The 24,855-nt window shown below is 34.1% G+C and overlaps 4 protein-coding genes across 5 annotated transcripts; 1 reads left to right on the top strand and 3 right to left on the bottom strand.

Moving 5' to 3' along the window:
- Positions 1-362: 362 nt before the first annotated feature.
- On the bottom strand, positions 363-2,562 carry LOC109008525 (SKI/DACH domain-containing protein 1-like). Its single transcript, XM_018988644.2, has 3 exons — positions 2,119-2,562; positions 1,004-1,128; positions 363-898 (listed from the first exon to the last, which is right to left on the bottom strand). The coding sequence occupies exons 1-3, from the start codon at positions 2,424-2,426 to the stop codon at positions 864-866; spliced, it is 468 nt and encodes a 155-aa protein (XP_018844189.1). The 5' UTR covers positions 2,427-2,562; the 3' UTR covers positions 363-863.
- Positions 2,563-7,006: 4,444 nt separating this feature from the next.
- On the top strand, positions 7,007-10,083 carry LOC109008526 (GTP cyclohydrolase 1-like). Its single transcript, XM_018988645.2, has 2 exons — positions 7,007-7,932; positions 8,621-10,083. Exons 1-2 carry the CDS (start codon positions 7,719-7,721, stop codon positions 9,814-9,816), a joined length of 1,410 nt encoding a protein of 469 aa, XP_018844190.2. The 5' UTR covers positions 7,007-7,718; the 3' UTR covers positions 9,817-10,083.
- A 244-nt stretch (positions 10,084-10,327) lies between these two features.
- Positions 10,328-16,485, bottom strand: LOC109008527. Its single transcript, XM_018988646.2, has 9 exons — positions 16,331-16,485; positions 16,063-16,129; positions 15,417-15,632; positions 14,603-14,784; positions 14,296-14,467; positions 14,000-14,211; positions 12,592-12,717; positions 12,373-12,476; positions 10,328-10,764 (listed from the first exon to the last, which is right to left on the bottom strand). Exons 1-9 carry the CDS (start codon positions 16,368-16,370, stop codon positions 10,576-10,578), a joined length of 1,308 nt encoding a protein of 435 aa, XP_018844191.2. The 5' UTR covers positions 16,371-16,485; the 3' UTR covers positions 10,328-10,575.
- Positions 16,486-18,936: 2,451 nt separating this feature from the next.
- LOC109008529 (myb-like protein X) lies at positions 18,937-24,423 on the bottom strand. 2 transcript variants are annotated; one of them, XM_018988649.2, is made up of 4 exons: positions 23,029-24,423; positions 20,414-21,290; positions 19,333-20,069; positions 18,937-19,214 (listed from the first exon to the last, which is right to left on the bottom strand). In XM_018988649.2, exons 1-3 carry the CDS (start codon positions 23,104-23,106, stop codon positions 19,489-19,491), a joined length of 1,536 nt encoding a protein of 511 aa, XP_018844194.1. In that variant the 5' UTR covers positions 23,107-24,423; the 3' UTR covers positions 18,937-19,214; positions 19,333-19,488. The 2 variants fall into 2 exon arrangements, with proteins under 2 accessions (XP_018844194.1, XP_018844193.1); XM_018988648.2 differs by lacking the exon at positions 23,029-24,423 and having other exon boundaries at positions 20,414-21,572.
- Between the last annotated feature and the right edge of the window lie 432 nt (positions 24,424-24,855).

The raw sequence follows: 24,855 nt of genomic DNA, 5'->3' as shown, positions 1-24,855 counted from the left end.
GGATCGAAACTGGCAGAACATATTGGAGATAGAACAGCGTTACCAGTTACAGGAAGCATTCACTTGTCTCCTTGGAGACAAGTGACTGAACCATGACAGATTACTTGCCTTGAAGATGCAAAGTTTCGCAAGATAACAATTAAATAAACTATGAGAAGATATTCCAAATGCATTATTATGTCAAAAAATAAGTGCTTGAAAAACTCAACCATTACAAAGCAGTTAGGCAGCCTTTCTGAAGTTTTCAAGGGTCTTGTAGCTAAAATGGCAAGCAATGTTCTGAAGTGTAACTTGTCTCCAACCGCGCCACTGTGATAAACGTAGGGTCATGATGTGTGATAAATTTCTGGCAGCACTGTTCATTGTGCTGCCAATCTAGCCACTGGTCGCTATTTTTCTCTTATTTGTAGTTCCGAGATGAAATGTAATGAAGACGTAGGTAAAGCTCACTAGCTGGTATGACCTCACAGACCGGATCTTCAACCAAAAATTCTGTCACAATTCGGTCTATGGTTGAAATGGTACATGAAATGACTTAGCATGTTGATACCAAAAATCAAGCTTTCAGCGTAAAAAGACGTTGGGACTAAAGATCATGAACAAAAATACAAACTCTCAAGCCTCCAATAGCTACAGAGCTTTAAGGACTAAATCTACGTTGAGTAATGGCGCATTTGACTTCAACATGAAATTTAATACCATTTCTATCATCTTAACCTCCCAAGTGAGCTCTTGCGTCCGCTGTATGTATGGATTACAAAAGCATTTCTCGATCAATCTTCCATAAACTCTGCAGCTACCATATGAATTTTCCACAACCTTTCACGTTTCAAATGATTCAAGAATGCCTCCAACTTCTCTATTTATTTTTTTCCTTTCTTCTTAGCCTGCTTTTTCTCTGTGAAACATAAGTGCAACACATTACAAGCTAGATTTGTGGGAAGATCTTATATTTAAAAACAATATTTGCGAGTGAACAAAAAACAGAGTACAAAATTATCACCTAATTTCCTCTTTGCTTCAGATTTCGCAAAGAACTCCCTCCATTCATCAGTCAGAACAAAAACTGGGTCATCGTCATCGTCCTCTTCCTCTTTTAATTCTTCATAGTTATGCTCTTGTAACATCCTATTTCAACACCACCATGAAAGACCAATTTGGATAAGAAAAAGCAAATGGAAAATATTGTTGTAACTAGTAGGAATCTTTTTGATGTAGAACAATAGAACTAATAATGAATGTGTTTATGCTGATGGCAGAGCTTGTGAATAACTATTAGACATCAACAAATAAACAAAAAGACATTAGATATCCAAGGATGCTAGTACCATTGCCACAATTGACTTCTTTTGCGCAGTCGAGGAATTGGTTCTTTTTCATATTTAGACAAGAAAACTGGCTCGGGCTACATGGAGCATGTTCTAATTGAAAAAAAAAAATCCAAAGGTATTCTCTCAGTTAGACCAACTAGTCTGAACATTTATAGCAAGTTTTATTGAACAATGATCTTAGTTTTGCAGCAACATGGATAATGAAAAGATGCAAAGTGCCAAACTTTCGTAATCATGTCAACCAAAGCAAGCACGAAAATTCAATTGAGAAACAAGTCTCATTAGTCATATAAGTTCAAAAATCAAAGGTCTTGTACAGGAAACAAAACAAATTCCATTGTTTGTGAGAGAATTTCCAACAAGGGCGTCTAAAAAAATTCAACAAATTACCTCTTTTTTCCACTTGATCTAGGCGCTAGCATTTTTCTCTCAATGAATTATCTCTAACTCTTTTTCCCTCCCTTCAATATGTGTAATAACCACTGGAATCAGGATGTCCAAATACTACCTAAATCAATTCCCAACCCAACCATCTAAAATATAAAAGAAAGAATTTAAGCTCACTTAACTGAGCTCAACTTATCTAATTTTCTATGAAATACAAATATTCTACCTACTTTAGCCTCATTTCAAAAGCCCAATTAACTCCCAAACATAATGATATGCCATTCTATTAAGATCTTTTATCTGGTACTCTCAATATTTTGAGCGCAAAAGGCCTTGACATGACAAATAAATGAACGAATCGTATCAAATAGAAGAGAATAACTGGGTTCGAGCAACTTACGGGGTGGCATAATCATAAGCTTCTTCACGCCCAGAAGCACACCTATTCAAATCGTTTGGGAGAGGAACGGGACCAGAAGGTTCTGGGTTTCGAGGAAAAGTATTAAAACTGGGGCATATATGGCGGCGACCATTGAATTGGTGATGATGGAGGTGGTGGTGGTGGTGGTGATGGAGGTGGAGGTTGTGGTGGTGGCCGTGAGGACAGAAACATAAAGAATGGAAATGGCAGTGATTATGGTGGTGGTGGTGGGCAGGATGAAGAGGAAAGCATGGCCTCCAAGCCTTAGATCCATGAGTAGGATCCATGGATTGGATTGTGAAACAAGTAAATTACTAGGTTTTACAAAGACCTGTGCTCTCAGCTCTGTAAACTGCGTTCGAACAATGAAAACCAAACCTCTGCGCTTTAAAAGAGAAGAAAGAGCAGTCCAGCGGCCAGATTCTTAAGGGTATGTTTGGGTGCCAAACTACTCTCAACACTTTCCAAATATTTTTGTACTTTTGAAAATACTTCACATCTCAAACAACTTAAAATACTCTCAATGGGACCCACAAACCCACTTCAATCTCTACTCATAACTATTCACAAACATTCTATAATACTTATCACTATTATATATAAATAAAAAATAAAATCACTATAATATTTATCACTATTAAATATAAATAAAATAAAATCACTATAATATATAAATAAAAAATAAAATCACTATAATATATAATAAATAAAAAATAAAATTACTATAATATTTATCACTATTAAATATAAATAAAAAATAAAATCATTATAATATATAAATAAAAAATAAAATCACTATAATATATAAATAAAAAATAAAATCACTATAATATTTATCACTATTAAATATAAATAAAAAATAAAATCATTATAATATATGAATAAAAAATAAAATCACTATAATATATAAATAAAAAATAAAATCACTATAATATATAAATAAAAAATAAAATCACTATAATATATAAATAAAAAATAAAATCACTATAATATATAAAAATAAAATCACTATTAAATATAAATAAAAAATAAATCATTATAATATATAAATAAAAAATAAAATCACTATAATATATAAATAAAAAATAAAATCACTATAATATATAAAAATAAAATCACTATTAAATATAAATAAAAAATAAATCATTATAATATATAAATAAAAAATAAAATCACTATAATATATAAATAAAAAATAAAATCACTATAATATATAAATAAAAAATAAAATCACTATAATATTTATCACTATTAAATATAAATAAAAAATAAAATAATTATAATATATAAATAAAAAATAAAATCACTATAATATATAAATAAAAAATAAAATCACTATAATATATAAATAAAAAATAAAATCACTATAATATATAAATAAAAAATAAAATCACTATAATATATAAATAAAAAATATTTATCACTATTATATATAAATAAAAAATAAAATCGCTATAATATATAAATAAAAAATAAAATCACTATAATATATAAATAAAAATAAAATCACTATAATATATAAATAAAAAATAAAATCACTATAATATATAAATAAAAAATAAAATCACTATAATATATAAATAAAAAATAAAATCACTATAATATATAAATAAAAAATAAAATCACTATTATATATAAATAAAAAATAAAATCACTATAATATATAAATAAAAAATAAAATCACTATAATATTTATCACTATTAAATATAAATAAAAAATTAAATCATTATAATATATAAATAAAAAATTAAATCACTATAATATATAAATAAAAAATAAAATCATTATAATATTTATCTATATTATATATAAATAAAAAATAAAATCACTAAAATATATAAATAAAAATAAAATCACTGTTATATATAAATAAAAAATAAAATACTATAATATTTATCACTTTTATATATAAATTAAAAATAAAATCACTATAATATATAAATAAATAATAACATTACTATAATATTTATTACTATTATATATATATATAAATAAAATCATTATAATATTTATCATTATTATATATAAAAGTAAAATAAAATCACTACAATATTTATTAATATTAAAAAATCACTATAATAAAATCATTATAATATTTATTACTAAAAATAAAATCACTATAATATTTATGGGACCCACACATTTTTCAACTACCTACTCAAAAGTCAACAACTCAACATACTTCACACATCCAAACAACTCAAAATATTCTCAATGGGACCCACAAACTCACTCCAATCTCTACTCATAACTATTCACAAACATTCTCAACACTTCTCAACACCCAAACGTACCCTAAATCTCCTATATTATAAAGAACATTGCTACACAATCTCCACCACACTCCATACTCTATATTTTTTTAATTTTTTTAAATTTTTAATATATTTTTAAATTTTTTTTGAGTTTATTTTTTTTAAATTATTTCAAATTATTTATTCATTATTCATATAATAAATATTTAATAAAAGAAAAAAATAATAAAAATTAAAAATAATGTGGAGTGTGGAGTATTAGGAGGTTGTGAATATTTTTTGTATTATAAAAGATTAGTATTTCATACGGATGATTTTTAAAGGACGTGACATATTCATTATATAATAAAGTGAAAAATTGAAAATACCCTTTATAAAAAAAAAAAAAAAAAGAAGTGAAAATACCAGCGTATCTATCTTTCAACAAAATTTAATAATATATATATATATATATTTTTTAACTTTTGAAAATATCTTGTTTTTCAACTGTTTGCATCTCATCTAATTTTTCTTTTATAAAAATTTTATATGCAGTTACTTTTATATATTCTACTAATATGATTAGTTAAGTTATTTTTTTTAATATAAAATAATTATTTTGATTAATTACATTAATATAGTGTATAAAATATATGTAAAAATGATTGTATGTAACAAAATTCTTTCTTTTTTAATAAAATTAAGAAAGATGATAAGAGGATGTTGGTAACACACTTTAAGATACTCGTATAAATAAAAACAAATTAAAAAATAAAATCTAAGAAATATAATTTAAAGATATCTTATCAATTTTCCCATCAATTTTCTTTTCCGTCAATTTAGAGAATAAACGAAGTAATTTTGAGGTTATATATGTGTGCGTATATGTGTTTTTTAATATTTTATTTTGTGTATATAAACAATCATTTTCCTTCCATTGTAAAAGCGCACGTGCATATTACGATTCTTTATATTTTGGAGCATCTCTCTCGTCGTCTAATCAACACTCAAACACAACATTAAGAATTAATAGGCTTTTCACGTTCTGTTTTGTTACAAACATAAGAGATTGAGATTGAGAAACTGAGATATCTACAACAACTTCTAAAAGAAAAAAGTTAGCTCTACATGTCAGTTATTTTGAGGTTGTTATAATTCACGTGATTTGATATAATACATTATATTATAAATTTATTTTTATTATAAAAAAATTTAACGTATCACATAAAATCATATAAATTTTTAAATTTATTTTTATATATAAAAGGATTACGACTATAACACTTCTCCATAATTTCAGCCTTTTTTCAAGTTTTGATTTTTGATTAATTTTAATTTTATAATTTTATCTAAGATATTTTCGTTAATAATTTAATTTCATAAAAAAAAAAGAAATTTATATATGTAATTTGTATGCATTCACACTTTCCGAGTACACTGTGATTTGTGATAAAATAAATGAGTACTAATCACTTTGGTTGGCAAAGATTATGGAGGGAATACCTATCATCTTGATTCATACAATACAAAGAGTAGAACATGACGAGGAGACCATGCAATGCCGATGCAAAGGAAGCATTGACCAAAGGCTGCTCACTGCTCCTTTCATGTATTTAATTATTTCATAAAATGCAACCCACCTTTACCTGTCATTGACTACATTCATTCTCTATCTTTACATTTGGGTGGTTGGTGGAGTGATGATATATGTGTAAAGTGGGATTAAAGCAGCCTCGAATTCTTCTCAAGTTTCAAGTAAGAGACATATAAATGTAGGGAAATGCTTTTCCCACATAAGGTTTTTTATTTTTATTTTTTTTTACTTAATTGTTAAGTAAGGATTTTAAAATGAATTTATGATTTTTTTTTTAAATATTTAATGAATTTAAAAAATGTTTAAATAAAATAAAAAAATACAAATTTTCTTTTACCTATTTGGTGATTGTTTCGGTGGCCTCCCTACGTGGATCCCACAACATTTATTATTATTCGTACTCGGAAAAACTTCAAATAATTAATAAATATTGTAGGATTCACTTCATATATTTATCTATTTCTCATTTAACACCAAAATTTTTTATGTTAAAACTTACACCATATCATTTATAGATGTTAAGTAAATTTATCAAATAACATTAAATACACCCCCATAAGTTGTTGTGGAATGAAATTGTCAAAATTAGAAATTATCATTAATAGCTGAGCCTGTTAAGTAAGTTGATGAGACCTTGAAGCAACGCTCTTGTCTAAATTTGAGGAAAATTTTCACGTGAAAGCTGAGAATCACCATGTTTTTATAATCGCTATTAAGTAAGTTTGATTAAATAGCATTAAATACAGCAAAATAAATATCGTGTAAATGACTTTACTACTATAAATAGTTTTAAATTTACGTCCTGACTTTAAAGTTATGAAATACCAGTTGGTACCAACTGAAATACCACCTTAGAGTTACGTGTCTAATGCACGGACCTTAAAAGAATGGTATAAATCCTAAATTTGACGTTGGTGGGTTGGTGGAGTGTACCATTCTCTTCCCTACCACGCATCTATGTTGGTATTTGGATCCCACCATACTTTACCCTTTAGTCTGCGTAGAAAACCAAGCACCTCCAAAGTTCCAACCCACCATTTTAGATAACAGCACAGGCACACCACAGCTTTCTGGTCCTTCCTCTTATGTTTATTTATTTGTTATTAAAGGGAAGTAGAGCAGACGTAGGAAAATGAGAAGAAAATAAAGAAGGCGAATTTGATGTGATTTGCGTACCGACCCTGATCCTCCGCTGTCGTACAATATGCACCTCCTTTTCACTTTCTTTATGGGTGCAAAGTGAGGCCCACTTTCATGCTGAGAGAAATCTAAGAATCCACACATTCCAAAGATCAGCGGCATTCCTACGTTTCTCTTCCCAATTGCATCTATCCTCCCTCTCCCTCTCTCTCCTTTTATACCCGTTTTCTTCTTGAATTGGTTTGATCCGTGCGCCCATTCGAACCTTTCTCTTCTTATTCCTCTGCGTAGCTAATGTCTTGGATATTCTTATTTTCAATACTCTGTATCTTACCTATCGCAAGATTGGTTCGGATCATTTTGATGCGGGCAGCTTAAATTTTGAATATTTTTATCGGTTCTTTATCAGGTTCGGGTTTGTTTGAGAACTTATCCAGATCCCGCATGACCTACCTTTCCTTTGCCCTTATTCTTCACTTGGGTGCCTCCAATTTTAAATTTTCGTGCTGATTATTGCTGACTTTTGGTTATTAGGAGGATTTATTTCAGTTCGTTTGTTGAAATTTGTTAACTGGGGGTCTGTGTTAGTTGGGGGATTTGAGGTCTGTCAATGGGCGCTTTGGAAGAGGGACACTTCGACGTGGAGCTTGAGAATGAAGTGAAACTGGGTTGTACTGAGCTGGGATTTGAAGCAGAGCCGGAGACTATAGACATTGAGGATGCTGTGAAAGTTCTGTTGCGGGGTTTAGGAGAGGATGTTAACAGGGAAGGTCTCAGGAAGACCCCTCTTCGCGTCGCCAAGGCCCTTAGAGAAGGAACCAGAGGTGCTTTTCTGGGCCTTCACCTTGTTCAACCGTCCCTATTTTCATAACTGATTATAAGTTAGTTTGTTCAGATTTATTGCACTTGAATCTTATCATCTTGACGTATTATCACCTGTAATGAACCAGTAGAATAGGTAAAATTTTGACATTCTCGTTGTTTGGTTCTCTCTTTTTTATACCAATCATTTTAAACTATGCACGTTGATACTGTTCACTTTTTTAACATACTGTTCAATGATAAAAGATTCTCAGCAATCAACATCTTGCTATTTTATGCCAATCATTTTACGCTTTGCATGTTGATAGTACACAATTGCTGTCCTAGTATGTTTCTTAATGGAGAACGTTGAGTTTCTGAAATGGTGATAGGTGTATATACTTGTTCATGCTTTTGTTGCTCTCCTCAACGAATTCAGTGATGCCTTTTGATTTATGTTGCTTTTTGGCCAGATGTCCTCGGTTCTAGTCCTATACGGATTTCTTTCTTCATTCTTTTTGACGAGAATGGTTATCATAGGTTATTTTGCTGCAAATGCAAGATATGAATAAAGTATCTATTTTCAAAAAAGAAAAGAAGACTACTTAATTATCAAAAAATGTTTTTGTCATCTAAAATACCTTGCTCACCTTGATATGAAGCCCTGACTTCAAATTACTTAATACTATATCTTTGTTACTATATATATAGGTTATCGACAAAAGGTGAACGAAATTGTCCAAGGTGCTTTATTCCCCGAAGCTGGTCTGGATAGTGGAGTTGGTCATGCTGGAGGTGTGGGTGGACTTGTGATTGTTCGAGATCTTGACCTCTTCTCATACTGTGAGTCATGCTTGCTTCCATTTCAGGTGAAGTGCCATGTGGGTTATGTCCCTTCTGGTCAACGAGTGGTTGGCTTAAGTAAGCTTTCCCGAGTAGCTGATGTATTTGGAAAACGCCTCCAAGACCCACAGCGTCTGGCAAATGAAATTTGTTCAGCATTGCACCATGCCATCAAACCAGCAGGTGTTGCTGTCATTCTCCAATGTTTTCACATCAATTTCCCTAACATGGGATCTGTCTTTCTTGAGTCCAATCGCCAAGGATGGGTAACGGTTCAGGTTTGTTCAGGTTCAGGGGTTTTTGAAAATGAGTGTGCAGAAATTTGGGGTGATTTTTTGAGTCTTCTGAAATATCGAGGCATAGATATGGAGAAAGATCATAGAAGAGATTCACACGATCAATGTTGGTGCCCATCACAATCTTCCTCAGGTGAGAAACCTTCCTCTGACAATGGACCGGCCAATCCAGCCATGGTTACTGCAGTAGCTTCAATTCTCAGGTCTCTGGGCGAGGATCCATTGAGGAAAGAGCTTTTAGCAACTCCTTGTCGTTTTGTGAAGTGGCTAGTGAACTTCCAAAATAGTAATTTGGAGATGAAGCAGAACGGCTTTGCTGGTGGTAGGATGGATCTTCGTACACCCCATGGAGAAGTAACCCGGTATAAAAAGCAGATCCATTCTGAGTTGAATTTGTCGTTTTGGTCTCAGTGTGAGCATCATTTGCTTCCTTTTCATGGTGTGGTGCATATTGGATACCTCAGTACCGAAGGATTCAATCCCATTGCAAAATCCCGGTTACAGTCGATAGTACATTTTTATGGCTTCAAACTCCAAGTACAGGAAAGACTCACCAGGCAGATTGCAGAGAGCGTTTCATCGCTGTTAGGTGGAGATGTAATGGTAGTTGTGGAGGCTAACCACACCTGTATGATATCTAGAGGGATTGAGAAGTTTGGAAGTAGTACGGCTACAATTGCTGAAATGGGCCTATTTTCAACTGATCCTGCTGCGAGGGCTATATTTTTACAGAGCATTCCAAACACTTCTACACCTGTAGGACGATGATTCTTTATGAATCTAACTCCTCTAATTAATGCCTTTCTGATCTCAGGTATAGATCCTGCCATTCCTTTGCCTTTGTGGTGCAGGCAGGTTTGACAGGGATAAGTAGTTGTGTTGAATCTTCTCAATGACTTGAAGACAAGTATTGTCTTGCTCTCAAGTTTTGTGTCAGTGGTGCAGAGAATTTGCACTTGAATGGAAATGCTATGATTATAAGTATCTTAGAATAAAAATTTTAGCTCAGCCGTACTCCGGAAGAGAATTTTCAAAGGCATGCTATGTTTCCATACTGATTTTTTGAACAAATCTTCCCAGCAAACCCTCGAGCGAAACCTTGAGTTTAGCGGATTAGCTTAATAAGCTCTCACTCTGTTACTGCTATTTAAGCTCGCAAAGACCTTTACGTGTTTCAAAATTAGCTTATTCTGTAAACTAAAATAAAACTAGACAATAGAACAAAAAAATATGGTGTCTATTTCTGTGTTCGCCCTATGGAAATCAAATGCATTAAAACTGATTTTTTATAGGTGAAGTATGTATTCAGTTATATGGTTATGAAAAGGACATGTCCATCACAATATAGGCAATTTGCACAAAGACTACTTACCATACAAGAAAAGATAAGGATATAAAAACCAACACAATAAGATATATATCGCGCGTGTGTGTGTGTTACGTGCGAGCACGAGTGCGTGTATATGCATGTATGTATGTATGTATGTATGTATATAGACATGGAAGCATTCTTGTTTGTAGCATATTCTACTCCAACCACAAGTGCCGAATTGCATGCCAATTTATTTCTTGTTTAGGAGAACGTTTGTGAGCTTTTCGATGAGCCTTTCCTCGATGGACATGGTGAATATGCGCATGGTGCGCATAAGCTGAGATGATGACAATCCCCAGGGTTATTAATATCAACATACATGCAGATGGAGATAGTGTCCGAACCTGCATATAAATTTCCACAATCAGCATACCTTCTGAGGCAGCACTACAGTTGATTAACCGAAGTTAGCAATGGCCGTACTAAAATGTTAATTTTTTGAGCTGTAGAAATTGCCACAAGTTTTAATCTGAACCAGCAAAAGCCAGTGAATTTATTTGCACATACCTCTTCAGGCAACTGAAAATTTGTCAAATTTATATAAACTTCCATACAGATTTTAGGCTCAGTTCTAGGCCATTCTAAAACCCCAGATTACTATTACAAAATACCATATTGAGACTCTGGTTCCCCACCTAAGCCCTAAGGCACGCACATGGACAGCATCATACACAGAACACGCAAATAATAAAATATTGATAGAAACTTGGGCAATACTCCTACCACAACTAAAATGAACTAACGTTAATGGCCATGCTGTCCTCTTAACCCTATATATAATAACTTATCTTAAATATTGAGTCATGCATCACCCAGCAAGACTAACAAGAAAGTTCACATTTGACCTTGACTAAAATAATTTAATCAATCTTCAATATCCTGTAAAGTTCAAATTCAATCAAAATCTCACCAAACAACCTTCACCAGCATGAAGTTGTCTCACCTCAGGTCGACTAAGCCTTGTTTGTTTTCCAAAAACATCTCATCTCATCTCATCTCATCTCACCTCATCATTACAACTTTCCCCAATCCCCACACAAAATAAAATAAACAATTCAACTTTTTCAAATCCCAAAACAATAATAATATTAAAAAATATATTCTAACAATATTTTATTCAACTTTTTAACTTTAATCTCAACTCATCTCATCTCATCTCATCTCTGAAAACAAACGAGCCCTAAATTTATCCACAGTATGACATATCAGGCTACTAAGTATAAAGGCATGGTTGTTTCCACATGATGAAAATCAAACCACTCAATAATATAAAGACCCTTTGAATATCTTAATGCAACATAGACCTACATATACAACAAGTAAACTGCAGTTAAATTTATTTGAACCAATGCTACTACCATCCGCATAAAAGGGAATTTCAAGTCAACTTTCTAGATGAGGAAATTTTAAATTGCAACACAACTTCAGAGTTTTTTCACTGCCCATAAAGCAGCATACTACCAAAAAAGGAAAGAATTTGAGTGGAAAATGAAATATATATCCAGAAAAAAAAAAAAAAAAAAGATTAGAAAAAGAGAAGAACCGAGTGATAAAAAACAGCATTGGATGTAGTCCTGTTAAATTGTTAATACTGGAATTTCAGAATCCAGCAAGTTGTTCAGGAATCAAATCATCCAGATCTTGGGTATAGAATTGTTTGTAAAGTATGACGTCATTGTAAACATACTAGAATTCCACAAACTTATTCAATTAGGTGCTTATAAACTAGAGAATCTCAATGCAGTGGTGGTGAGAGTGTGATCTATCGATGGTAATGTGGTAACATCCCCCCACGATGCAGAAGAATGAGGAATTCATGCCATGCCACATACACTGCCACTTTGGAGATAAGAAAAGTCCGAATGCCCCCAAAAGGATTGAAACTCTTGAGGTAAATACATAAAAAATAAAATAAAAAAAAAAGAAGAGAGAGAGAGAGTAAAAGACCACACCTTTTTCATAATCCAGCTCTTACGAGGAAGATTCTTATCAGCGCGCTCAAGGGAAAAGCGTAGCATGTCAATTATTGTCAAATCAGTAACTGGATCAGAGCTTTCTGTAAGCACAAAGGGAAATAATAAACCAAAAAATTATAATCTCTCTCTAAGCAAGACCCCAGCATCACAATTCTTTTTCTTTTCTAGTGAAAAAGGAGCTAGATTAACTGTCACCTGGAATGTCAAAAATCTGTTTCGCAGGTGGAATACCCAGCAACTCTCCCAAATAGACACGGATGCGAGCACGGTCTGACAGCGAAAGTAGATCACCATGGGTAACAACAACAACAGGCTTGTCATCTGTAAGTAATATAGGAGTATTCAGCCATCATTACCAAGCAATCACATCTGCTCACCATGGGCAACAACACATTATATCTTTTCTGACCGGCTTATGGCTGCAGCAGTCAGCGTCTATACTTAAGTAGCTTCATTCTATCATATAACATGTAAATTATGGGATTTTTCTGACCAAGCTACAGTCTGAAGAAAAAATAACCACTCAGTTATTATTCCACCAACACAAGCCTTATGTCCCTCCAAGTCTTCAACCTTTTTATTACAATCTTCTTACTGTAAGTAAGAGGCAAGTTTCAAATATCTCATAATCCTGCAGAGTTCACTTTGACGCTGATAATGGACCCAAGAGAGTGTTTCTTTCAAAGGTGAATCATACTTCAGCCACACGTGATACAGAGTGAATTCAATTTGTTGACATTTGGTTTCAAAAGTAAAACTTTATTGACTTGAGATTTTCTCTTAAGCATGAAAAAAAATTATGCAAACAAATATAATGATGCAACAATTACACAAAACGCAGGTGGTAAGATGCCCTTCTCCTAAAGACTGAGTGGGTAAAGTCCACTTTTCCAAATCACAGATGTATTTTTCTTGAAAAACATAATTTTCTGATTTCACATGAAAGATTTGAAGGTAGATTTTAAAGAATGGTAACAGAGCAGAGCATCACTTTTTCGGTCAAAATCTTGACAGTAATGTCTCTATGAGATTCTCGGGTTGAAATATGGGAAAACTCCATTCAATTCTCGATGGGAACGGAATTACACAATTGACAATCAAAACTTGTTACATACCATGAGTGGAAAAGGTGAAATTAACCCTTTTTCTAACATGAGAATTTGCGATTCCATCAATTGAATTGGAAACACATTCAGTAGGAAAGAAAACATTAAAAGGATAAGGAAATTAGTTCATCAAGCAAAAAGTGATTCGGCTTAAAGCCCCTTATCATCACCTTATGTGATCCTGACTCTCATTCTGTTAAATTATTCTCGTTGATTCCTGGAATGTTAGTCTTATATTTCAATACCAGACATTTTGGTTCTATTTTTGTTGAGGAGATGTATGAAATAAGCATCCACTTCAATATTATATGTTTCTTTGGCCAGTACTATAAGGATGTCCTGTCAATAGAAAGTGTATTCTTTTCCCTCGTAGTACCGTATTTATAAATTTTTAAACACAACAAAAAACTGGTGCCAAGAAGTTCCATGGTAAAAAATATTTGCATGAAGTTCAAAAAGACGTTACCACAGAAAAGGAATCAAGGATGTCCTAATACCTTTGAATGACAAGTATGGGCAGCTAAATGCTGCAGCAATAGTCTGGGTATACTTCAAGTCTGACTCATCATTACTATCCATTGATTTCAAAACAGAAATTCCATTAACAACAACTATGACAGAGTTGACCATTCTGACCTCCCTTGACAGGAAAATGTTCCAGCGAGCTTTGCCCTTCATACCGGTTCTTAAACTTGCAATATCAGAATCCCTGAGAAGCAATTTACAGACAGGAATTGATTGAATAATAAACAAATCATAAAACCCTATAAGTTCTTTACTCCAAAAGTCAGACCTGACAACTGGATCCCCATGACAAACACCCTTTGTCATCCACCGCTTTAGTGTTTCAGTGTTCTCAGATGAATCATCAGACAAACTGCGTGTGTCAAAAAGACAAAAAGACATGGAGCCTTTTGGAATCATATATTCCTGAAGGAAGTGGGTCCCATCCACGACAGATGTATCTGGCACAACAATCAAAGAGATTGGAACTATAGAAATAAATGACTACATTTATCCCCTTATCCTAGGAAAATGCAAAGAAGGCATCCTTATAAGGCTCACATCTGGCATTCAAATCAAATTACATAGAATCATACATGATACTTGTGCTCTTTCTGATGCAAACTTATCTTCGTCAAACACCTTGGAGATCTTATTTACAAGACTGCTTTTCCCAGATCCTTTAGGACCAATTAATATGAGTGAGGTTGTCTTTGGGACATCATAATCAGCCAATTGCAAGCCACCCACGTTCTCAATCCATGCTCCAGGTGTGTAGCTGTCAAGGATAATCTACCATGTCATTTCGTACTAAGCACAATATTGGTCTCTAGCACAATGAAAAACAAAGTCTTTAAGGATTGTTATGACTTTTTTAGTGCATGATAACAATTTTTAATGTATTGTACTTTTGTGGTAATCAAAAGGGGACCTACCCTTAAACAAATCCTCTTCCAGAAATACTTGGATAATTTTCTCAATCTTTTCAACTTGTTTAGATTGTTTTTTACCAAACAAGCATGGCTTGACAAAAGAGAAGTGCATTCTCTCAAATTTTCAGTTTCTGCTTGAGTGAGAGCGTATATCCTGTACTTTGATAGGCTTTATTAGACTCTTATGTAGAGAACAGGAAAATTGAACCTTAACCTCTTATTCACAATATACAAGACATTCATTTTTCATTCCTAAGGGAATATAAAACTATGTTTTACATGCTAACAAGCATTGGAGAAAACCAAACAACTTCATACAAATGAAATCGAATAAAAAATAACCGCTTTAACAACACTAGAAAAGCTTTTTTCTGAAATAAAACATGGGCTAAACCTACTCATTTAAATACATACTTCATCTACCACAACTACCCTTTTTAAAACTGCAAAAATTTCCACTAAACTATTACATTAGTACCTCAAGATTTTGCTCTTCGTCTCTTTCAAATTCTCGCTACGAATCCTCAATTCATTATAACTCTGCAGGACTTCTCTATAACAACTGTTTCTTCTCCTGGCCTCAAAATTCAAAGATGCGGGAGAAAACTGACTGCAAACTTCGTCAAATTCCTTAAAAACCATCAAACTGTCTGCGTTGTCAGTTCCATCCTCAACCTTCATGCTTATATTATCCCTGTCCATTGAAAACCAGAAACTCATTCAAACTTCCAACAGCACAGCACAACTTTCCGATAAACCATATATATTTTGTCTTTAAAGAAAAATTGAGGTAAATTAGTCTTTTTATAAGTAGAAATTGAGGCAATGTAATAAAAAAAAATGAAAACTTAGCGTTTAGTACTTGAGAGATTGACTCTCGCAGTGAGCCTAAGACAACCAAATACGGTCAAGTAAGTTTATAAGGTTCTGCGCAAGCCAAAATAATAGACAACACATAATTTTGAGGCTCTTTTTTATAACAACTATCTTGGGGTTCTTTTTCTTTTTTTTGCGATAATTCAATTCAGAGGAGTCCACTTTCCTCAATATTTCCGCAAATAAACAGAGGGTTAGGGAAAGAAAATGATCTCGAAGAATAAAGGAATACACTCCTATCGACATGCCTAAGAAAAGTAGGGGCTTGTGATGGCACTTGTGAGAAGTCTTGCTCCAGCGAGGACGAATCTTCCTCTGCAGAATCAGAAAGTGCGATTGGTTATTACAATCCCATAATCGGCTTACAATCACAAATGCCCAGTTTGTATTCGTAAAAATTCCGAGAGAAAAAGCGAGAGAAAAGCTAAGAAATGACTTATTTCCTAAAGATATATTCTAGCATGTCAAATTTTCCAGAGAACCAAACGCTGGGGAATTGAAAGAGAGAGTATGTACCAGAAGTAGAAGTAGGAGGGATGATCGCATCACCACCCATGCTTGCTTGCTTGCTTGTTTGAGAGAGAGAGAGAGAGAGGTGTGTGTGATTGAACTGCGGGCTGTATTTTCTTCTGCACTAAGTTAAGAGTAAAAAAACACTGAATTGAGGCCTTAAGCCTTAAGGGGGTGGTTAACGAAGGACTTAGTAGTTAGTGCTGAACCATCAGAATGCCACGTGTGCTCATGCCATATGGCAGCCTTGACTTCGAGGGACACGTCCTAGGTAGGTTTTATGTTGGGGAGGAGAGGGGAGCAGAGTGTCTTAATAGTTGACATTTGTGGCTTTTTTTTAGAGGATTTTATTTAACTGTTTTTTTAGAGGATTGATAAAAATTAACTAAAATTAGTTAAAAGTCTCTTATTTTTAATTCACATTAAATTGGTTGAGACACTGCAGTCTGTTGCTATAGCAAAATATTTTTGATGAATTTTTTTATCTCTTTATTTAGAAAAAAAAAAAACTAGTCGACTCTTCCTTTAAATGTGGACTATAAATACAATAAATAAAATAATATTTAATATTTAAAAATAATGATTAATTTAAAAAAAAAAAACAAATAATGATTAATCCATTGTAGAGTACATTCAAATGACTTAAACCAAAATATAAAAAAGTGATATCTTAACAAAAACTACCGGGCCATTGAAGTTTATATTGTTCGACTTTTTTGACGTGGTAACCAAAAAAAAAAAAAAAAAACTGGAATCTAAAAAAACTACTTGCTCATTTGAAGCTTACTGTTCGATGATCCTCTTGACTTGGTATCACCTCGTGATATCACGTGGTTTAAAAAAATTATAAATATAAAAGAAAAAAATTAAAATTTTAAGTTGATTTAGATGTTTGAGTTGAGTTGAGATGATAAAATATTTATTATTATTATTATTATTTTAAAATTTAAAAAAATTAAATTATTTATTATATTTTATATTAAAATTTAAAAAAATTATAATAATAAATTGCTTCGAAGATGTTTGGATTCGAAAATGACTTGAAATGACTTGAGATGAGCTGAGATGAGTTGAGATGGATTATGAATAGTAATGAGATGAGTTGTGAATAGTAGTGAGATTTATGAGTTAAAATTACTGAATAGTAATGAATAGTAGTGAGATGAGTTGAGATGAGCTGAGATGACTTGCGAATCCAAACAAGCAGTTCTTTATATTTTCAAACGTCTTTTTGTTTTAAATATATTTTTTAATAATAAATCACATAAATGATGCAGTAATATCACATCAAGAAAATTACCTGAACAGTAATTTCAGATAAGAGAACTCTATCTTAAAATAATCCATTCACCTTTTAAAAAAAAAATAAAAAATTGCAAGAGAATGGTACGGGGTTCAAATAAACTAGACAAGGCAATGATTGATAATGGAACATTAGTAATTTTCAGAAAATTTATGATTACTAGTTTAATCTAGAGAAAAAAAAAACTTATCATGTTATATTAGTTGTTGATTTCTTATTAAAAATAAAATCCTATTTATTTTACTATAGCTATCGACTCAATCCACGGCCTGACTGCAAATTACAAGAGAGCATACAGAGTCCAGACACTCCCTTGTTCAGCTCCTATCATGGATTATTCTCCAGGCATCAATGAGAGGAAAATGCTTTAAAAGCTAATGTGATTTGATGTAGTAGACTACTTGAATTAAAAATAATAATTTAAAACTATTTTTATTCTAAAATAAATCTAATATATCATATAAAATTACATCAATTTATGAGCGCAGTAGCACTTAGGGTTGTGCATAAAGGGCCTTGGCCCGATCCGTCCAAGAGACCCGAATTGTCCAACCCAAAAAAACACGGGTTCATTGAGTTAAAAACTAATACCGGGTTTTATACAAACAACCCGTCGAAATCAAACACTATCGAAGATTGAAAACGAAAACATCATCTCAAACTCTTCTCCCCACTGCAGCCTTAGTCATTGTCGCCATTCTCCATCGCCATTCGCCATCGCCGTCTTTTGTCATTACAGAGATGCTCTCTCTCTCTCTCTCTCTCTCTCTCTCTCAAAGTAAGATTTAAGTTTTCTGCTCTTGAGTATGCCCATGGGTCGAAGAGGGAGTGGTGGAGCTAGAGATGTGTTTGGAACTTTGGGTCTGTTGCGGGATGAAGGGAGAGAACGTGGTGGGTGCTTTGGTCGGTCTCTCTAAAAACAATTACTCGGCGTTTTTTGTTTGGGACGAGCTTGTTAGGGTTTACAAAGAATTTATGTTTTCCCCCACTGTTTTTGATATGATCTTGAAGGATTTACAAGATCATATGTTGCACTTCAGGGCCATTTTAGCCAGAAAAAATTTTAGATGTTGAAACTATGGAAATCGAATGTTGGAACCCTAGATCTGGGAACAGAAGACTCAAAGTTGAAGATGATGAATCAGAGAAGGCAACTGGGCTGAGGTCGTGGGCTTTGTTGCAGTGTCTGTTGGAGGCTGGGCTGGGAACTATGGGCTTTATTTGCTAAATGTCGGGTCATATGAGTTCGACCCGGTTCTATTTTTCTAGGTCAGGTCGGGTTGGCTCCTTAATTGATGCAAGTCGGGTCGGGCACAAACACGATTATTTCAAGTCGGGTTACAGGCCTAGTAGCACTCTCTCTTTCAAAACATATATGTATATCACTTTTGTCAAATGTGAATGTCAACATGGGAGGCAAAAAAATGGGGAGAAAAAGTTGGCGAACAAGCCTTTGTAACCCTATATTTCTTCTCATTGTTAATTTAAATCGACATATTTCTCTACCGAGTACTCATGGATGATGTTTCTTCCAAAGAGAAGTCTGTAGTCAGCTCCCTAAGCAAGCACAAATCCATTAGACCGGTCCTGAAAATATGCGACAAAAATAATTAGCATAAATCCAATATCAATATATGAAAGTCAAAAGAACATTACTTAATGCCATAGATATCGGGTGCAATATATATACACACATATGGCATACCTCAATGAACCGATATGGAAGGAATACCAAAGTGAAAGCAGAAGCAGATTCATAGCCCCAGGACCCAGATGCCATTATACACATTCGCGGACAGCCCCGTGAAATAAGATCTACCATGGAACAATAGAAGTCCAAGTCATATCCATCCAATATCTATTAAAATGGAATGACATAGGGCAGAGCATAAACATCAGCAGACTCTATCTGCAAAGCTTCTGCCCACACATGTCGTGTCCTTTCAACCTGAGGAGAACCCGCTTCGGGTTTCTTTGACTGCACACAAGTGCTGCTAAACAACCATTCCTGTCCATCAATATCAGACCACTCTTCCATTTTTGGCACAGAAAGTATCTGAATTAGGTACTTGGAGTCAAGATGTGGTGGTTTTGTAGATGCTTCACCATTATCATAAACTTGTACACGAGGAGATGTAGGCCTTGTTGAGCACGCATTCAGTGTTTGCCTCCCAACGAATGGTGGTTTTGCAGATGCTTCACCATTCTCATAGACTGTTAAAGTGGAGGAAGTCATCGTTGAAAGTGCATTTGGTCTTTGCAGACCTACCAAACCATTAGCCCTGTGCTCCTTGATGTCCAGTAGAAAATTATTGGCAATGACCTGCTTCCCACATGTTACCCGACTGGCAGTTTGGCATGCTTCCAATTTTCTTCCATTTTCCATGACAGTATGAGAGAAGCAGACAGGTCTCGGCAACTTATGAGGCCGAATTCCATTGTCTGTGAGAAACTTAAATGAGTAAGAAGCTAATATCTAGAGCCAAAATATTTTTTTCTCCCAAAAATGAAGCAAAAACTAAACATGTTACCACATCATCTGACCAGGAGCCCAAAAAGCAAACACAGTAACTTGAGATCAAGATTTAGCTAAGAATAAATTTTTTAGGATTAGAAACAGACATCACCAGTAGCCCACAACAAATGGTTGTTTACAGGACCATTAAGTACTATAAAACCTCTATTACCATCCTTAGGGACAAACAAAACTAAATTCGTTTTTCCAATCACCAGTCAAAATTGAAGTCCTGCAGTGTGATCAATGTATGATATAAAACAGGACTCACCAAGTGTAAGTCCATTTTTGTCAAGCTCCTTACGTTTTCCAAAATTTCCCTCACTAAAAGAACTGTTGCCGTTCATTCCTGAAAATTCTAATTGCTTAGCATTGCAAGTATTAAGGGACTCCTTGCCGCTTTTGTTTAATTTAGGCTGCTGTTTACTGTGTTCATTTATCTCCTTCACTTTCTCCTCTTTCTTTTCTTTAGCTCTGTCTTTATCCTTTGATTTGCTTTTATTTTCTTGATCTTTATCCTGGGGTTTATCACCCTTACCATCACTTTCCCTGTGTTTGTTCTTCTCTTTCCTTTTCTTTGGCTTCTCAGCATCCTTCTCCATTGGCTTAACAATTCCTTCATTTCTTTTGTCATCCATAACATAGCACTTTCCACCAATCCCATTCTCCAAACTTCTTGTATCAACATAGTTTCTTTGTCCATTGGCCTTCCTACCATTTTCTTTCTCATCCTCAGTTTTCTCTTTTTCTTCCGGTTGAAAGGCAATATTGCTCTCCACCACCCTATCAGGAAATCCAGATTTCCTTTGACCTGCTACCGTAATCTTCTGAACTGCTTGGCTTTCAGTTGCCTTTTCTTCATCCCTGATTCTCCTGGCCAACTCCTGAACGTATTTAGAATCCTTAATCTCAACATTCTGCAGATTGTGAACAAGCTTCTCTCCTATATAGCACTTTGGCTGCCCTGCAATGCTCTTCTCATCCAAGGTTCGGTATTTTTCTTTTTCACAACCCCTCTCCTTGTCTCTGTGTTTTTCCTTTCGGTCTTTCTTGTTGCTATGTTTTTCCTTACTTCTCTCTTTCTCCTTTTTACCTTCCCTCTTTACACTGTCCTTATCCTTTTTGTGTTTTTTCTCCTCTCGCTTCTCCTGAAACAAAAACCCAATTAGGGGCAAAATGGAAAATTCATACAGAACTAACAAGGGTGGGGTAAGGAGTCTCAACTGAAAGGGAAACAGACTCATGCATATATGAAAACGGTAACTACGCCTATGTCATGCTTATGGACAATTGAAGTAAAAATTTTGTTCCATTTCATGAACATGGACCCTATCAATATGGTTATGCCTTATCCTTATGTCTAATTACCAGAAAACGGTTGGCTAATAATAAAAAATTTCCCCTCAATAAAGAGCTACAAATAATGATAAAAAAGAAGTAATAAGTTACAAACTAAAATGACTAAATAAATAAATAGAGTTTTTTTTTTTGGGGAGGGGTATGTATATGATGTTGACTGCAAGACACTGTCCTAGTAAATAGAAAACTTTGAGCAAATATATGTTGTTGGCCATTGCCATCAAGCTTCTAATCAACTCAAATCGTTAATCAGTTTAATCTCACCTATAGGTTTGAGACAACCACTCATGAATGGAAGAATAGACAACTTCATGAACATCCTAAAATTTGCAAATCCAATCTCAGTTCCAAGATAGATGCCTCATACTAATGTACTACTTTCAATGGTCTATGCACGAACTACCAGGTTCTATCTGTTAAATTAAGGAAAAAAATTGAAATTCCATATTCAGGAGTATTCAATGGTAAAGGTTAAGATTTATAGTATCAATGTTTACCAGTCCAAGTCCATTTCTAAATTTTTCTAGTCCCTCTCTGGTGTAAATCATTTCAGTCATTCAGATTTTTATCCATAAGCAAGTCTTGAATGAACAGCTATACAAGTTTTTTATCCTAAAATATTTTGCAAATTAGGCTCACTTCCGACTTATCAAAAGATTAGGCTCTCTTCTGAAAATGGACACCACTAAAATTCTACCAAATAAGACCCCTAGAAGGCAGAAGTTATTCGAAGTTTTCCTATCTCCTCCTTAAGAAAGCCTTGAAAAGACATTTCCTCCTCAAGAAAACCATATAACAATTCTTTGAGTTTATTGCAACCTTTAATCCAACCCATTTAGCATCCATATGCTTCCCTCTTGGCTCAGGCACGGCCCTAGTTGTGAGCTAAAGATATAATTCCCACTTTCTTCTCTAGATATGTGTGCTTGATTTGTGTCCTAACATTAGGTGCTGCACCTGCACGCATAAGCCTTAGGTATACCTGTCTTCCTATCAAAAGGAGCATTTCAAACATTTTGAAGTGCCAAGGAGGAGGAATAGACATTGCAGAAGTCATCAGTAAGCAAGAATTAGAAAAACGGTACAATAATGGCCAGCGTATGTGGAATCCATCAGGATTTCCAAAGATATTCTGGAGAAATTGGTCGTAAATTGTAATAATAATTTCAACTACAGCATCTCTCTGCAGAAGCTGGATATGTGTTCGAAAATATTAAAGTCAAAGCGTAAATACCCCAGTAGTTTATACTTCACCAAGCATGATTGTTCTTCCTAAACTAGTCATGTTCGAGGGTTCCTAATAAGGTTTCTCCGGTCTTGCAGAAAAGTTTCAAGTACTATCCATAATTCCCCTAAAACTTCCTCCACTATACTCGTAAAGATGCCATTTTTTTTGGGTCAAAGCGTACTGATAAAACATACAATTCAATATAGACAGGATCGCATAAACCCCATATAAGCAAGAGCCAATGAGGAATGAACCTAACTGAAGCTAACAACGGCAGTTAATGGAAACCATATATAAACCTTTGTTAGTAGGTCCGTATCATCAATTCTAGCCCTCTTTTCATATCCTGGAGGTGGAAATGGAAAGCAGCGAGACATTGCACGTGATCCTTGAAATGAGAAGGTGGGGGGGACCCTTCCGCCAGCGAAAAAGCTTCTCCTAGTTTTCGGAGCTGTTGTTCCGACAAAGGAAAGAACCAGAAATTATGCTCCTGTCCATGCACCATGACCTTGTACTCATTTCCAGCTCAAAAAAATCATTCCATGACCATTTAAACTCACCACAACTGATCAGAATTCCCGATATCCAATATCCAAAACCTACACTACACCAACAGAATTTCTCTGACTCCACAAATAATCAAACCCCGAGACGTAGGAAAGGGTCGCACAAGGCTCCAAAGCTCAAGATCCGCTGTAATAACACTGATCAGCTCGAGCGTATCTAGACAGATGAACATGTCCAATCAATATATGTTCACCCGGACGGTTTCTCGACAGATTTAGCAATTCCCAGGCAATCGGCCTGTCTTTCGCACTAGACCAATAGAGAATGATTACCCGCTCAGCAGCAAAACCAGTATCACGAGCATTTCCTAACTAAAGATTGATGACCTATATGCAGCAAATGCAACACACACCACAACCTTCAAATAGAGACGAATTATCCGTTCCACAAAAGCATCAAGCATATATATCTTAAAGCAACTCTTGGTTCTTGTTTAGAAAAAGTTCCCAGTACCCAATCTTGCAGATTCAATGTTCGAACCCAGAATAAAAGCCACTGAACCCACCAGTCCCACTTCAAAGAACAATTGCAACTTAGCTGTACAATCCAGTTCCCAAGATATACACAAACACTAATCACTGCTTGTAACCCTAATAATGTAAAAAAAATCAGAATTAGGGTTTCTCCCACTGACGATCTGATCAAACCCTATAAAAACTAACCACCAAAAGTGTCAAGCAGAAAGCTCACTCAGAACAAAAAAAAAAAAACCCCTAATTTCAACGTTCCAGGCCCAAATAATCACAAATTTAAGCCATATATTAAAAACCACTCATTTAAAACTAGCAGTTCCAAAAAAAAGAAAAAAGAGATAGAAAGATTTGTGGGTGTCTTTTATAATAATGGTGGGCACAACTCAGGCTTCGCATAAGGAAAATGAGAAGAATAACTCAATTCGGAGAGAGAAAAGATAAAAGAACAGAAAGGGGAGATTCGATCAAAGTGTGATTGTGTGTGAATAAGGTCTTTCAGAGTACAATTTTTTTAGATCTTCGATGGGCGATAGTGGCCATGAGCTATTAGGGTGAGCAGGGGCTCTCTCTCTCTCTCTCTCTCTCTCTCTCTCTATTCTTTCTTGAATGTTCTGAGTCGTTCTCAAGCAGAACGACCCAATAAAGGAAGAGAGTAACTTATAGGCGGCCGAAGGGGTATTTATAAGAGAGAGAGAGTTTCGATTTTCGAATTTATTATGCAGAGGATACTGTTTAGAGAAATGATACTTCCAGTCGTGAGCGTGCAGTCGTCGTGCAGTCGTTTTGAAAAAAGTGAATAAATAAGAGACTCACCTGAAAAGAAATTAATTTTTTAATAGTAGACCTCACTCTTTTTCAAAGCGACTGCACGGCGTTTGCTCATTCCACGACTGTATGTAGCATTACTCTACTATTTAATATGTAATGTTTTATGGAAAATGATATATGTCTCGTTGGGAGTTTCCACTGGTCGTAATATTTTTTTATCTATTTTTTTTAATTTTTTATATAAATATTTAAAAAAATAAAATAAAAATTATAATATTATTAAAAAAAAATTTTTAATCACCTAATAGAATAAAAAAT

This window comes from Juglans regia, chromosome 14 (assembly GCF_001411555.2).
Source record: "Juglans regia cultivar Chandler chromosome 14, Walnut 2.0, whole genome shotgun sequence".
Classification (NCBI taxonomy): domain Eukaryota; kingdom Viridiplantae; phylum Streptophyta; class Magnoliopsida; order Fagales; family Juglandaceae; genus Juglans; species Juglans regia.
The sequence above is the reverse complement of the archived record's forward strand: the minus strand, read 5'-3'. Positions and strand labels throughout refer to the sequence as shown.